General features: G+C 47.9%; 1 protein-coding gene across 2 annotated transcripts in view; it reads right to left on the bottom strand.

The window, feature by feature from the left end:
• The window catches only part of Myrip (myosin VIIA and Rab interacting protein), a 171,478-nt gene that overhangs the window by 21,462 nt on the left and 133,489 nt on the right, over positions 1-16,527 (bottom strand). For both annotated transcript variants that reach the window (XM_051140189.1, XM_051140188.1), the window contains exon 11: positions 7,380-7,619. In XM_051140189.1, coding sequence (XP_050996146.1) covers positions 7,380-7,619 — 240 coding nt within the window. The remainder of the gene's footprint in view (positions 1-7,379; positions 7,620-16,527) is intronic.

Here is a 16,527-nt window from a genome sequence, read left to right as displayed (position 1 = left end):
GGACTGGAGATGTGTGCAGGTATGTGATGTGATGTGTGTGTGTGTGTGTGTGTGTGTGTGTGTGTGTGTGTGAGAGAGAGAGAGAGAGAGAGAGAGATTGTATGTGTAGGCTAGAGGACAACCTTAGCTAGAATTCTTCAGGCACTATCCAGTTTTTTTTTTTTTTATTTAAAAAATTTATTTTTAAGTGTGTGTGTGTGTGTGTGTGTGTGTGTGTGTGTGTGTGTGTGTGCATGTGTACACATGAGTGCAGAAACCCACAAGAAGGCATCATATCCCCTGGAGCTTGAATTACAGGCAGTTGTGAGCCACCAAACATGTGTGCTGGGAAGTAAACGCAGGAAAGCCGGACATATCATTCTAAACCGCTGGGCCACCTCACCAGCTTCCAATTCACTCTTTGTACAGGGTCTCTTATGGCCCTGAGATTGACAGTAGGCTATGCTGGCCGGTGAGCCTCAGAGATCTGCTTGCCTCCCCTGCCCCAGTGGTGGGACGACAGGCTGTGCCACCATATGGGCTCTAGGGAACAAATTTGGATCCCTCTGCTTCCTGGGTAGTGTCCAGTGTTGCTTGGTTTATGACACCCTTGAAGGCACATGAGGGCATGGCCAGGGTGATGGAAGAGGCCGATGTTGGTGCTGTTATCCTTGACCCTGTCATCGCTGGCAGGTGCAGAGCAGGCAGGGACATCTTCCCTGGCCCAGATGACTGCCGTTGATCTGTTTTGCGTGTGTGCGATGGCTTCTCTTAGTCACCAGTGACGGATATCAACTGCTAAGATCTCTGCATCTCTCACAGTAGCCAAGGTACTTCAGGGTGTGTGCACAAGTCCAGGGAAACTGAAAAATCACTCAACCCTTCCTGCTTGTCCCTTGCTCAGCTCATCGCAGTAGGCCAGAGGCTCCCAGCTGTGCGCATCATCCTCCTGACTTCCTGGCTAATCTCCATGGAAACACACCCTCATGTGCCTGGGTATCAGAGATCTGCCCAACAGAAGGTGAATCCACTGATCGGGAAGCAGTCCTCTTTTACCCACAATGCCTTATGCTCCTAGATCAGCCCAGTGATTATTTACTTAACAAATTACACGAGTGGGGATTGAACCCCCAATACTGTACCCCTCCACTCTTCATAGGAGAAGTGCTCTCCTGCCATGTCTCCTATACCTTTCCTAAACAAGCAAGTCAACCCTGGTTCCACTTACCAAAAACCCACAACAGGACAAAACAAACAAAAAACACACTGTGGGCTCTTAGTTCAGCGAGATGGCTCAGCAGGTGAAGAGGCTTGTTAACCCTGGTGACTTGAGTTTGCTCCTCAGGACTTACACAGTGGAAAGAAGACAGACCTGACTCCTGCAAGCTTTTCTCCGTATGTGTGCTATGGTGACACACACACACACACACACACACACACACACACACACACACACACACACCCATACATACTCTGCATGTTAAAAAGTGTCACAGCATCCTTGTCCCAATTAGGGGTGGGGAATGAATAGAAGTCATGAAATAAAATAAGATAAATTGAATATAGTTTAGGCTCTACTTCTGGTTATTTCCCACTTCTGGTTATTTCCTAAGATCTTGTACCAGCATCTCATGGACCTAGCTACTGTGGTGTTTACGTGTACAGGTGAGGTCTTCCTAGGCAGATCCTCCTCAGCCATCCTTACATTTTCTAAACATTTCCACACTATTTTTGGCTTTCTTCCATCAGACGGTTTTGATGTTGGGAATATTTAAGGATTGTTGACATCTGGTTTGAGTTCCTGTTCTGAATTACACTAAACTTCTAACCTAATTTTGGAAGAAGTCATTTCCATGTTGCCTCCTTCCAGCGCATGGCTCCATTTCTCAGAGATCTGCAGTTTCCTTGCTAAGTTTTAACTTCACATTTTTTCTTTGCTCTTATTATGGTTGGAATTAACCTCGTTTTCATCCCTACGCCCCCACTCCTGTCTGAGATCCACCCCTCCACCCCATCCTGTCTGAGATTCACCCCTCCATCTCCACCCTCCATCCTGTCTGAGATCCACCCCTCCACCCCATCCTGTCTGAGATCCACCCCTCCACCCTCCATCCTGTCTGAGATTCACCCCTCCACCCTCCATCCTGTGTGAGATTCACCCCTCCACCCTCCATCCTGTCTGAGATCCACCCCTCCACCCTCCATCCTGTCTGAGATCCACCCCTCCACCCTCCATCCTGTCTGGGATTCACCCCTCCACCCTCCATCCTGTCTGAGATCCACCCCTCAACCCTCCATCCTGTCTGAGATCCACCCCTCTACCCTCCATCCTGTCTGAGATCCACCCCTCAACCCTCCATCCTGTCTGAGATCCACCCCTCAACCCTCCATCCTGTCTGAGATTCACCCCTCCATCTCCACCCTCCATCCTGTCTGAGATTCACCCCTCCACCCCCATTCTGTCTGAGATTCATATGCACAGAGAATTCAGGGCTTCATTAGAAACTCCTGGAATGGGCTCTTTGCAAACCTGAGCCTTGGCGCTGCCTGGGTGGTTACAGAGAGTGTGGTGAGGGTTATGAACGTCTCTCCTTTGGACAGGAAGGATTTGCCATCTGTGTTCATGTGAGCTCAGCGTTGCTGTGCTCTCTCACATGTACTTTCTGGGATGGTTCACCATCTGCTCCCAGCCAGGAGAGTGCAGTGCTGCCCTGAAACCTTCCTGCTTTGTTTTAATCCAGCCCCTTTCTCCAGTGACCCTTTCTACAGGCTTGAAACCCTAACTTCTCTACTCTCTCATTTTTAGAAGACAAGGTGGTCTTCTAGCTGATGTGGGGGAGGGGCGCTTAACAGGAGGAGGAGAGGAGGAACAGAAATGAGGATGAGGAAGAGGAGGAGGAGATGGAGGAGGAAACAAAAGGGCTTGGACCAAGCTGCAGCCTGCCAGCATCACACATATTACCTTCTGACATCAGTTTCTTATTTGGGGAGAAACAGCTTGATTAACTTAGTGAAATCTCAATTTCATATTCAAATACATATGTTATGAAATCTCATTACGTAGGTGGGAGGGGTCTCCTGGGCTATGCCCCTCTTATAGAAATAAACAACTCATAATAAACAAAAATGCTTTAAATTAAATTGCTCCAGGCTAATGGGTATACAAATTGGTCTCTAATGCAAGAGTTTAGTAACTTGGGTCTCCAAGAAGCAGCAACGTAAATGATATTTCTATCAAGAAACAACAGACGACGCCACTGTCCATGGTAACACATGTCACAACACATCTAGAGCCACAAAACCCTGGAACCAGGAGGGGTCCAGCTGCTCTAGGCGTGGGCACAGCAGAGCACGTGTAGCAGATTTGGCTACCAAATGTTGCCTTTAGACTCAGGCCAGCCTTTGCTTTGCTTCACATCCCTTATGCCCGAGCGGCAAGCTAACCACTCAGCCAGGATCCTCTCCTAGAACTGTTGGGGTGGTCCTGGCCCCGAGCAGGAAAAGCCAGTCCATTTCCACACTCAGAAGGCTGACCACTGGGGTCTGACGGACCAGAGCACCCACTAAAAGACCTTTTGCACAACTAATTGCCTCAAGGTTTTGAGACAGACCCCAGAGCTCTGTGAGTTCATTCTTCAGCGGTTTCTCAGTCATGGCTGGACCACGTACACCCAGGCAAAGGGACCCATTGGGGCCAGCTGAGGAGCAAGTCTGCTACTGCCAGGGCCTGCCTCCAAGCAAGGAAAAAGCTATGCTTCCAAAGGGGTTCTGCTACTGTTGGGCAGGGTCCAGGAATCCCAAGTTTTAGAGAAAAACTGGCATTAAAGTCACCAAACTGGCATTAGTATCCCAGTCTTGCACGGACCTGCATGTCGGCTCTCAGGAAACAGGGACAGATACAACAGGAGAAGTTCCCTGAGAGGTCTTAGGTTCTTGCTCTTTGGGTGTGTGTGTGTGTGTGTGTGTGTGTGCGCGCGCGCGCGCGCGTGCGTGCACGCACTTGCTCGCTCTAAAAACTAGTGGTGGCTGGATCGTGGGAGATGTCACAGCTACTCTGACCTTAAAGATGGAAACTTGGGGCTCAGCCTTGTGCAGTGTTCCCCCACTGACATTTTGCACAGCGTGAAGGGCACCAGCTGTGGACACAGATCTGCGTCTGTACGCCCAAGGCTTTGAGCTCGCTCTACGCAGCACCAGCAGATGGACAGTATTTTGTGAAGCTGATTTTCTGGAGCTTGTTACAGGGGGTATGGTAATTAACATTCGATGGGCTCCTGCTGTGCATGAGGCTTACACTACATAATTCAAGCCTCACAACTCTGAAAGGCGGAATGGCTGTCCCTGTTCCATAAGCGAGGGCAAGATGCGTTTGTCTAACTAACAATAAAAACCTGGGCTGGATCCTAGGGATCAAGGTAAAAATAAGATGGACCAACAGACACAGGCTTGCTGACATACAGAGAGCAAGTGATAGCAGGGTAGCTGGGCTGCTGAGCCCAGAAAGGACTAGAGGGTCTGGGAAGGGCCAGTGGCCATAAGGAGACCAAAGAAGAGGTGAGGGTTGGTGGACAGGCAAGAAAGGACAGGGGGTGCCGTACACAGCAGTAAAGAGCGAAGATGTCAGTTGAAGTCCAGAATGCAAAGCAACAAAGCAAAACAAACTGGCAAACCCTAAACTCCATCTCTGTTCAGCGCATCTCTCTGCTTAGATAATGTTCGGACTTTAAACCGCTTCCCAGTAGTCACGCCCACTGTGGGGAATGCATTCCTCTTTGTTGTTTTTTAGACATTGCTTCTTACATACAAAGAATGACACCTGGTTAAATCTCATGAACTTGTGGTAAACTGGGGGTGGACTTGAACTCTGAAGAACCGACACACTTGGGAGTTTGAATGACCGCCAAGCCCGGGTGGGGCAGGGCCTTGCTACTCCCCCAATGGCCCTGCTTTTCTCGCACAGTATGCCTGGGAGTGCATCCAGTAGACAGGTGGGAGGGAGTGCCTAGAGGAGGTGATTCCCCACTAGTGTGGGTGAAGATGGTGGCACATGCCTCATCCTAGCATGCCTTGCCACTGGTCCAGGAAGAGTCTTTTTTTTAGAGCGTTGGCAGCAAAGCCAACAGGCTATGGAGCCAATGTTAGACATCGTGCGACAGTCTCAAGTTTCTCCCAGGGCCAATGTTGACCACGTGATCTTTATAGTACCAATTCTGATGGCTCAGCTGCCTAGCAGGGTGTGGGAGCCCCTACACACCACACACACACACACACACACACACACACACACACACACACACACAAGGGTCAGCAGAGTGTGGGAACGCCTATATACACACACACACACCTCTCTCAAATGTGAAATACAGCCTTCACAAGTACCAGGAGCCTGAGGGACTGCGGGATGAAACCCTGCTGGAGCTAACAAAGAAGTAGCCTGTTACAAAGAGGGGAGCACATGATTTGAGGTCAAGGTTTTTTATGTACTCCCAGGTCTGACACCAGCTGCAGGATGTGATAGCCCAGACTCAGTTTCCCCATCTGCAAAAATCAGCTGCAGCCATATCAAAGGGTTATTTAGTGAGCTTGTCTGCCATCTGCTTATCTGTCTATTGATCTATCAATCATCTAGTTATCATCAATCGACCTATTATCTATAAATCTGTCATCTATCACCTATCGTTCTATCATTATAATCAATCTATTATCTGTAGGAGGTCTTTGTGCTCACAGATAAGCACTAGGAAAGCCAGAAATGTTAAGCATGCAGGATTGTCTCTTCAACAGAAGAGACAGACAATATGTATAATCTGGAAGGACCGGGTGTAGTTGGTAACCTGGTGACCTGTGCCGTCTGCAGGGCCAGGCCACACCTGACTCCCACGCCTCTCTCAGCCATCCTAGACCCTTATCTTGAGCACTGTTTCTCGACCTTCTTTATGAAGGAGATCTCAGGTACTTTACAAAGAGTTTCAATGTAAGTATGTCTTAAGCTTTGTTGGGCAGATGGGGCTGAGTTAATTATTATCAGAAAACTTTGGTTCAAAAATTATACTATGCTTAAATATTGTTACGATAAACTGCTTCGTATTAGTTAGACTCTAGAAGTTCTCACCAGCAGTGGCTACTGAGTGATGTGGAACAGAAATTCCTTTTTGCTTCAAGCCAATTGCTGTTCTTCTAACCCCTGTGTTTGCAAAGACCCCACTATTATCTATCATTCATCTATCTATCTGTCATCTATTTATCTATCTATTTTCCATTGATCTATCCATCCATCACTTATCAATATCATCTACCTATCACCTATTAGCCTGCCATCTATCTACTATCTATGTATGTGTCTACCATTTATCTATCTATTTTCCACATACTATTTATCTCTTATCTATCTATCATCAACACGTCAAGGAGGCACTCAACGTGTCACTCTCTCCCCTTCATTGGTGGCAGACTGAGATACTCAGCTTAACCATGTCTTGAGAGGCTGGAGAGGGAAGGCTAGCACAGTGGGCAGAGGCAGGGTGGGGAGGCATCTGCGATCCCTGTCTGCTGGGGTTGGCTTATCTTTCATGCTGCTCAAGCCTGCTCAGGCCATGTACCTAAGAGCTCAGGGGGTTGCTGGTAAGGAAGGGCCCATAAGGGAGGGAAGGAGTGCAGGGCTATGGACCCAGTGTTTTGGGGTCCTAAAAGCAGGATTGACATGTTTGAAATAGGGATTCCAAATAAAATTGGTTTTAAAAGGGAATCTCAAGCTGAAATAAACAAATTGGGATCTGAAAATGGCCCAGCAGAAGAGTACAGATGGCGACTGTTAAGACAAAGTTTCTGTACAGTGGAGCAAAGCCTTTTGACTGCTTTCAAGAGTGGTTAGGTGCACAATCCCAAACCACGGGCAAAAGGAGAGATATTAGACAACAGTGGGAAACAGAGAAGGTCATGGGATGAAGACTCAAAGACAAGGGACTGGAGAAATGGCTCAGTGGTTAAGAGCACTGTCTGCTCTTCCAGAGGGCCTGAGTTCAATTCCTGGCAACCACATGGTGGCTCACAGCCATCTATGATGAGATCTGGTGCCCTCTTCTGGCATGCATGTACACATGCAGATAGAGCATTCAAATACATAAAATAGGTAAGTAAATCTTATTTAAAAAAAAAAAAAAGACTCAAAGACAAAGGACAGCAGAAGACATGAGGTGATGACTTCCAAGGACAGTGGAGTCTCTTCCTTGCTTGTCCCTGGCAATGACTGAGAAAGCTCTCTTCTTTTCTCCCAAGTATTTGGACTGAGCACTGAGGGGATGCTATCTGGGGGCTGGGGCATCTCTGCATAAGCTCAGAACCCCACCCCTGTACACTGCAGCTGTGGGAGGGCACTGTCCCAGGTGTCCCCCGGCCCATACCTTCTTTAGCTCCTCCTGGACGCTCTGGTTGTTCTCCTCAGAAGAGATACTTCCTTTTTGGTTCTCAGACTCCGTCTTGGGCTCAGACTCCTGCTCCTCCCCAGAAGAAGTCTCCTTTTCGCTCATTTTCATGGCTAACTCGTACAATCTGTTTCTCAGCCTCTCCTCCGCCGAGTCTGTGCTGGTCCGGCAGTTCTGAGCCTCGTTGCTGATGTCAGTCTCTGACACGTTGTCTGACACCTGTATGGAGCCAGAACCAGGAGATAAGCATCTTCCTCTCTGGAGAAAAGGAACCTCTATGCTGAGTGGGCTGCGGCTGTCCCCCTTAGCCTCCAAGGGAAGCTGTAAGGTAGGACTGTTTCCTGGCTTGACTTCCACTTCACTTTGACTTTCTTTAATGCATTCAACCCTTGGCTAAAGACTTTAGGTAAATGAACATCACACCTAGAATAGTGTTTGAATCCATGTTTTTGTATGTGTAAGTGGGTGAGTACATGAACCATGGAGACCAGAGGACAACCTTGGATAATATTCCATAGTGTCCTAGTCACTGTTCTCTCACTATGAAGAGATGCCAGGACTATGGCAACTCTCATAAAAATAAGGCATTTAATCTGGGTGTGGTGTCACACACCTGGAACACCAGCATTCTGGAAGGTGGAGGCGGGTGGATCTCTGTGAGTTCGAGGCCAGTCTGGCCTACAAAGTGAGTTCAGAACAGTCAAGTCTGTCTTCAAACAAACAAACAAACAAAAAATAAGGCATTTAATTCAGGACTTTCTTACAGTTTCAGAGGCTTAATCTATTATCATTATGGCAGGAAGCATGGTAACATGCAGACAGGTGCAGGAGAAGCCAATCCTTCTAATCCTTTCAAATAGCGCCACTTCCTGGTGACTAAACATTCACACATTTGCGCCTACGGGGCCCTTCTTATTCAAACCCCACAGTTAGTTGGAATCTACCTTCTTGGCTTGGTTTTGAAGCGGGAGCTCTCACTTGCCTGGGCTCCACGTGCCAGAATACTTTAGTCCCCTTCCCTGAGACTAGGGCTTGTGCTGGGAGGTTTGGAACTGCCAGCCTGTGTACCTCTGCTGTGGGTCAGCTCTGACTGCCTCCCTGGGTCCACTTTTCACTTGTGTGGAGCTCACCATGCAGGCAAGCCTGTCTCTGCAGCACCAGGATTCCAGGCAAGCACCACCACAACTGGCCTTTATTGTCTGTCTATCTGTCTGTCTATCTATCTATCTATCTATCTATCTATCTATCATCTGTCTGTCTATCCATCTATCATCTATCTATCTGTCTGTCTATCTATATATCAACCATCTATTTATCCATCCATCCATCTATCTATCTACCTATCATTTAAAGACTCCTGGGGTTGAACTTTTATCTCCCCCACTCTAAGACAAGCTCTTTACCTGCTGACCCATATCCCCAGCCTCAAATTCATTCTTTTTCATTCTCAGATTTCTTGTGTTCCCACATGGGCAGCAATCAGGCTGGGCAAACTTGCCTGGCCCACCTACCAGCAGCCTCCTAGCACAGGAGCCCACAGTCTTTCCCATGGATCTCCAATGCCTTTGGGTAAAGAGAGAATGGTGTATGATGGGGGCAGTGAAGGGACTCTACACATCCCATAAACAAACAGGGACGGCTTCCCTGTGGAAGCCAGGCTTGAGCTGGGACTTCAAGTGTCGCAGTCACACAGCTCAAAAGGGACAAGGCCAGCCCAGCATTCCAGAACTAATTAAAGTCCCCCCCAGTAGTTAACAACCACATTCTCATGATTATATGCTAAGCTCCTTCTATGACTGTGTCTCTTGCATGCTGTGGGGATCTCAGAAAGCCACGGGGATTGTGGCTCTTACTCTGTCCTTGGATTTGGCTGTGCAGACGTGTACTGAAAAGTCCACTCTCTCTGAATGCCACATCATGCCACCCCCTCCCACCTGAAGCTCAGGGAACATGGAATAGGAGCGAGGAGAATGTAAGCCACAAAATCCCGTCTTCTGGACATGATGAGGCCACAGCACGCATCACCTCACTGCAGCTGTGGTCACCTGCACAAGGAGCCAGTCCACAGGAGTACCCAGCATCACCTCACTGCAGCTGTGGTCACCTGCACAAGGGGCCAGTCCACAGGAGTACCCAGCATCACCTCACTGCAGCTGTGGTCACCTGCACAAGGGGCCAGTCCACAGGAGTACCCAGCATCACCTCACTGCAGCTGTGGTCACCTGCACAAGGGGCCAGTCCACAGGAGTACCCAGCATCACAGCAGGAAGCACGAATGGATTCAGTGGATTACACCAGGGTGGGGGCGGGGAGAAGATGTGGAGGTTGGAGGGGGCGTAGAGGAAGGTGTCGGGGAGACTGGGGGGAGCGGCTCAGGGTAGCTAGGATGGAGAGTCGCTGTACATATGTATGAGACTGCCCAAGAATATGGACAGTGGAGATGCCCCTGTGTCTGTAATGCGGCACACCAGCTGGGGCTCATGGGCCTACTTTGGTGTTTTGAGGTTCCTTGGGGAGTCTTTATCTTTTTTTTAATTTTGTTTTATTTATTTGGTGCTGGGGTTAGAGTGTTTTTTTAAATATTTTTATTTAATTTTAATTTATGTGCATTTGTGTGAGGGTGTCAGATCTTGGAGTTACAGACAGTTGTGAGCTGCCATGTGGGTGCTGGGAATTGAACTCGGGTCCTTTGGAAGAGCATACGGTGCTCTTAACCACTGAGCCAACTCTCCAGCCTCTTTATCTATCTTTAAGGCTTGATATTTCACAGTTCTCATTCTCTTAGAAGGAGTCTAAAGAACAAAGAAAAAAAAGTACTTATTTCTAAAATGGAATCAAACCTACTCTATTTTGCAATTGCCATGGGTTTGCTGGGTATTTTGCTGCCAGATCTGTGACGGGATCTGGTCATCTTTTTCTTATCTTGAAGCATGTTCAAGTCACTATCCGTCACTGTAATCTGTTGGTTTTTACCTGTTATTTCTGATGATGCTAACACGTACTAACATAGTAAACTGAAAAAGAATAGAAACTTTGCTCAATCAACCAAATTAACTATGACAGGAGAATGGCCTCTCAGGCAGGGTGAGCACTGAGGGGAGGACGGCCTCTTGGGCAGGGTGAGCACTGGGAGAGTGACTTCATTCTTCTCTTGGTACATTCAGCCGAGAGTTCAATTTTTAAAATTTTTTCATCACAAAGAGAAGACGACTGATGGGGGCTCACGGGGAGCACTTCACAGTTGTCAGACACTCAGAAGAGGGACGTGGAGTGGATAGCCTGGATTCCAGCAACAGCTGTAGCACAGTATGGGCTCAAGAAGATCTGGCATTTTCCTGAGACAGTGTCTTTGCTAGGTTTTTTCAGGCTCACGCACTGGTGAGTGAAGGTTACCAGCATTATTGACAGCTCTCAAAGAAGACATTCTGCATTTATTTTTCAGTCTTCCAACAGGAAGGGCCTCACCATTCAGCGCTGTGCTGTGCAGTGTGAGCCAGAGAGCTGGATCTTGTTTAGTTGAGAGCTGTTCTAGCCTTCGCAATGTCCGTATGTCAGGTCTACTTGGTACAGTCTGTAACTGGATGAATCTAAGGCAGATGCCTACATAATGGTGGTTGAGAGGAAATCTATGAAATAGAAAATTTCAAAAATCACTGACTCAAAGAGAATAAAAGGAACCCTTGGACGTGTCCATCTGTTTCACTGTCCTGAGTAAGGACTGCCGCTGAGAGCCTCTGGAGCTGACCAGTACTCTTTGGGCACTGAATAAGCGAGACTTCCTTTGCTGGGTGTGTGAGAGCAGCCCATAGGAAGAATGGGCTCTGAGCAGGTTTAGGAAAGATGAGAACATTGCAGTGTGTAAGTATGGGGCCAGGCACTCCCCACGAGGAAGCAGCAAGACCCAGAAGACCTGAGGTGTGTAGAATGGCATATGACGCCACTGGAAGGTTCAGAAGGAGACAGTAGAGAGCTGTGGGGAGAGGAGAAATGCAGTCTGGGCCAGAACCAGAGGGCTGAACAGCAGCCACAGGCATGGAGCTCTCCCCACCAGGGCATTCTGCCACTGCTTTGGCTTAGGCTACAGAACACCCCTTTACAAGGCAAAAAACATCTCTCCAAGCCGGGCACAGTGATGCACGCCTGTAATCCCAGCACTCGGGAGGCAGAGGTAGGCAGATCACTGTGAGTTCAAGGCCAGCCTGGTCTACAAAGTGAGTCCAGGAAAGCCAAGGCTACACAGAGAAACCCTGTCTCAAAACAAAACAAAACAAAACAAAACAAAACAAAAAACCCAAAACCAACCAAACAAACAAAAAAACCCAAAAACATCTCTCCAAAAGACAGTCTGCTTGACAATATCTGTTCACGTCCATTTACCACATGCAAATACATGAAGAACTGGTAGGTGACAGTTTGGGCCCACATTCAGCAAAGATGGATTGAGCACCTACTGTGTGCTGAATCCTGTACTGTCCACGGGGCTTGAAGGTTGCGTGCCACTGTCCCTGGCCCTGTGAGTTCACAGTGTGGTGGGGGAAGGGTAGCTAGCCAGACGTCCCCACGACACAGGCAAGGGTTGATGATACTCAGGGGCAGCCCTGGCCTGGTTGGTGGAGGTGGACAGTGTCAGCAGAAAAGACTGAGCAAAGCTTAAAGCAAGCAGTTCAGGGCCTGGGGGTCCCCCTACTCTGTGTTGTGCTGGCTGCACAGGAGTGGGCCTGGGTTTATCCCCTGGAGCCACGTAAAGCCAGATACGGCAGTGCACGCCTGTGACCCCAGTGCCATCAGTCGCTTCTCATATAGCAAGATCAGATTGTGCATTTATTTATTTATGTTTTGTGTGTGTGTGTGTGTGTGTATGTGTGCATGTGTGCACGTGTGTGTGTGCATGTGTGTGTGTGCATGTGTGCACATGTGTGTGTGCATGCGTGTGTGTATGTGTGCATGTGTGTGTGCATGCGCGTGTGTATGTGTGCATGTGTGCATGCGTGTGTGTGTATGTGTGCATGTGTGCACGTGTGTGTGCATGTGTGTGTGCATGTGTGCACGTGTGTGTGCGTGCGTGTGTGTATGTGTGCATGTGTGTGTGCGTGCTTGCGTGTGTGTATGTGCATGTGTGCACGTGTGTGTGCATGCGTGTGTGTGCATGTGTGCACGTGTGTGTGCGCATGCGTGTGTGTATGTGTGCATGTGTGCACATGTGTGTGCATGCGTGTGTGTGTGTGTGCATGTGTGTGTGCATGCGCGTGTGTATGTGTGCATGTGTGCATGCGTGTGTGTGTATGTGTGCATGTGTGCACGTGTGTGTGTGTGCATGTGTGCACATGTGTGTGTGCATGTGTGTGTGTGCATGTGTGCACATGTGTGTGCATGCGTGTGTGTGTATGTGTGCACGTGTGTATGTGTGTGTGCATGCGTGTGTGTATGTGTGCATGTGTGTGTGCGTGCTTGCGTGTGTGTGTGCACGTGTGCACGTGTGTGCATGCGTGTGTGTGCATGTGTGCACGTGTGCGCGCATGCGTGTGTGTATGTGTGCATGTGTGCACATGTGTGTGTGCATGCGTGTGTGTGTATGTGTGCATGTGTGTGTGCGTGCGCGTGTGTATGTGTGCATGTGTGCATGCGTGTGTGTGTATGTGTGCATGTGTGCACGTGTGTGTGCATGTGTATGTGTGCATGTGTGCACATGTGTGTGCATGCGTGTGTGTATGTGTGCATGTGTGTGTGCATGCGCATGTGTATATGTGCGTGTGTGCATGCGTGTGTGTGTATGTGTGCATGTGTGCACGTGTGTGTGTGCGCGTGTGTGTGTAGGCACGTGGACATTCATATGTCTCAGCACATGTGGGGATCAGAGTACCCCTACAGGAGTCAGTTTCCTTCTACATGCAGGTCCGGAGGGCCCAACTCAGGCCAGCAGCAGGCTTGACGGCAGCACCTTTACCTGCTGACCTATCTGAACCCGTTTTTAGAGAGGAATTAGAACCTAGGATGCTGGATGGGGCCAAATTTACCCCAAAAACAGCACCACTAATGAGTATAACCAAAAATAAACCATTGCAGGAAGCTAAAATAGCAGTTGTCTGGAGCCCTCAAGTTCCCATTGGTGCAAACGCACCAGGCAGCTTCCATGTTAAAATGGTGTTAGGCAAAGAGCCCCACAACCTTATCTAATCTTCTTACAAAGCTGTGTGGGCAGATCCACAAAACGACAGCAACTCTCCTACGCCAGGAAGTGATAGAAATCAGACTGTTGTCAGTAAAAGGAGGATCTTTCCTTCCTTCCTTCCTTCCTTCTTTCCCAAACAAGTTTTCTCTCTGTAGCCCTGGCTGTCCTGAAACTCTCTGTAGACCAGGCTGGCCTCAAACTCAGAGATCTATCTGCCTCTACCTCCTGAGTGCTGGGATCAAGGGCGCCTGGCAGAGAATTTTTCATTAAGCACAAAAGCCACGGGAACAGGCAGGAAAAAGAACTGGCAGATCCATCTGTTCTCTTCCTTCTAAGTAGAATAATTTTTGGTCTCTTCTTCCCAACACTCTGTCTACCTCAAATCCTGGTGCAGAAATGTCAGACAAATGCACACCATAAAACACAATAAGCAGCAGTCAGACAGGCAGCCTAGATAAACAGACACAGAGCTGAGTCTTGCACTTTGTCATCCAAGAATAAACCCTGCTTTCAATAGAAACTAGGTTAATTATGCGCCTTGTGTGGGGATGTACACATGACTGCAGTGTCTGTGGAGGCCAGAAGAGGGCATCAGATTACGTGGAGCTACAGTTAGAGGCAGTTGTGAGCCGCTATGTGGGTGCTGGGCTCTGAACTCTGGTCTTGTGCAAGAGCAGGAAGCACGTTTAACTGCTGAGCCAAAGTGAACACTGAACTCAACAGGTTAGAATACAAATGAAATTCTGTTCTTACAGACAGGAGTCATGATCTAGAAAAGTAACAAATACTAAGTCAACTAAAAACCCAATTATTAATGTGAGTATCAACATTAACAGATCATAGAAGAAAAACCGGCCAGGCCTGGGGCTCAGGGTTAGAACCACAGCCCTTGGGACGCTGAAGCTGAGGCACTGCAGTGAATTAAGGTCAGCCTGGCCACTCAGTAAGGTCCAGGCCACCCCAGCGCCACAGTGAGAAGACTCTGCTTGACTCAACACATACCAAAACCCCATTGCTGATTTATATCATTTGAGATGATCTGAAAGGCCTCCTAGTTTTGATAAGGGCTTAACTGAGGCAGCAGCAGAACTGACCGTGAACCACTGGGGCAGGTGACCAACGAAGAAAGATCCCCGCTGGAGTTGTTCCACAGTGAGCTCAGTTAAAGTCAAATAAAAATCACATATTCAGGCTGGGGAGATGACTCAGCGGTTAAGAACACCGGTTGTTTTTCCAGAGGACCAGAGAGCCCGAGGTCGAATCCCAGTACCCACACAGCTCCTCGCAACTATCAGTAACCCCCGCTTCAGGGGCCAATCTCTCAGAAATCCAGGCAAAATACCAATGTACATAAAATAAAACAAAAAAAAATTTTTTTTAAAAATCACATATTCAGACCGGGTGTTCTGGTGCACGCCTTTAATCCCAGCACTCAGGAGGCAGAGGCAGGCAGATCACTGTGAGTTCGAGGCCAGCCTGGTCTACAATGCGAGTTCAGGACAGCCAAGGCTACACAGAGAAACCCTGTCTCAAAAAACCAAAAAAAAAAAACAACAACAACAAAAAAAAAACACAAAAAAACCCACATATTCAGCTTGTTACTTTAGATACCTATAAATGCATTAATGTAAGGCAAAGCAAATGAATGTGTTATAATATACAAATAGTAAGGCCTACGAATGGCAGTTCCCGCCAGGCACAATAGCAAATGCCAATAATCCTAGTACTCCAGAGGCTATGGCGGAGGACCATGTATTGGAGACTAGCCTGGGCTATATAATGAGGCACGCCTCCTCCATCTCAGGAAAAAACAAAACAAACAAACAAACAAAAACAGACAGGGCTGAAGAGACGACTTAGCAGTTCAGGACACTTGCTGCTCTCAAAGAGGAGCCGGATTTAGTTTCCAGCACCCACATCAGGCAGGCGCCTGCAACTCCAGGTCCAGAGGATCTGATGTCCTCTTTCTGGGCACTAAGGGCACCTGCATACACACGGCTCTTGTACACTCACACACACACACACGTAAACTAAAGTTAGATGAAATAGAAGCAAACAAAATCTAACTATGAAGTTTCCAGTGCAGTAAGAGAAGAGAAAGGGCAGGACCGCAGTGTTGCTGGGCTGCCTGCGGTGGTCTGCAATCCCAGCTGCTCGCGAGGCTGACGCTGAGCCGGAGAGTGAGTTCAAGGCCTACCTAGGCAACTTAGGGAGGTCCAAAGAGGAAGAGGAGGACGTGGGAGAACAGAGGGGGATGGGACGGGGAGAGGTAGAGCACTTGCTAGTATGCAAATTCACTAGGTAATAGGAATAACAAAGAACACCACAGCAAAGACTTAGCAGAATTAACAAAAACTCCACTGGAGTACTAAGTTATGAAACAAAGTCAGGACCATTCTATAGGCGCTAATCCGATCTCAACATGTAACAGATGGGAAAACTCTCCCTCACAGCATCTTGAAGTGTAAATTAAAATTTGCTTAACGAGAAGAGCATGAGGGCTTTGGACGAAAAGTACAAAAACTTTACAAGTGCCATACAGTGCTGGATTAAAAAAAAAAAAAACCACTAGATATTACACAGACAAATCATTCCTAAGTAGATGCATACATTCTGCACAGTCCAATAAAACTTTTTTTTCCCAAATTGAGCAGATTTTGAGAAACCAATTATATCAGTAAAGAGTTGAGAGATGCCAAGAGAGTTTTAGAGCAGTGTGTCGGTATCAACCAAAACAACACAGGGTGGGGGGGGAGGGGATGTGTGACCACCAGACAGTGACATATTCTGTAAGGAATTTATAATGAAAACAGTAGAATTTGTACAGGAAGGGAACAAAGAAAACAGACTCATGGTAATAAAATAAACTCCGTGCGTGCTGAAGACGGCATCTGCTGCCAGCAGATACATGTGAGTGACTTATTAATGATCCAGAAACAAATGAATAATTAGGGAAAA

Source organism: Acomys russatus, chromosome 32 (assembly GCF_903995435.1).
Source record: "Acomys russatus chromosome 32, mAcoRus1.1, whole genome shotgun sequence".
Lineage (NCBI taxonomy): Eukaryota > Metazoa > Chordata > Mammalia > Rodentia > Muridae > Acomys > Acomys russatus.
This window is presented reverse-complemented; position numbering and strand designations above follow the sequence as displayed.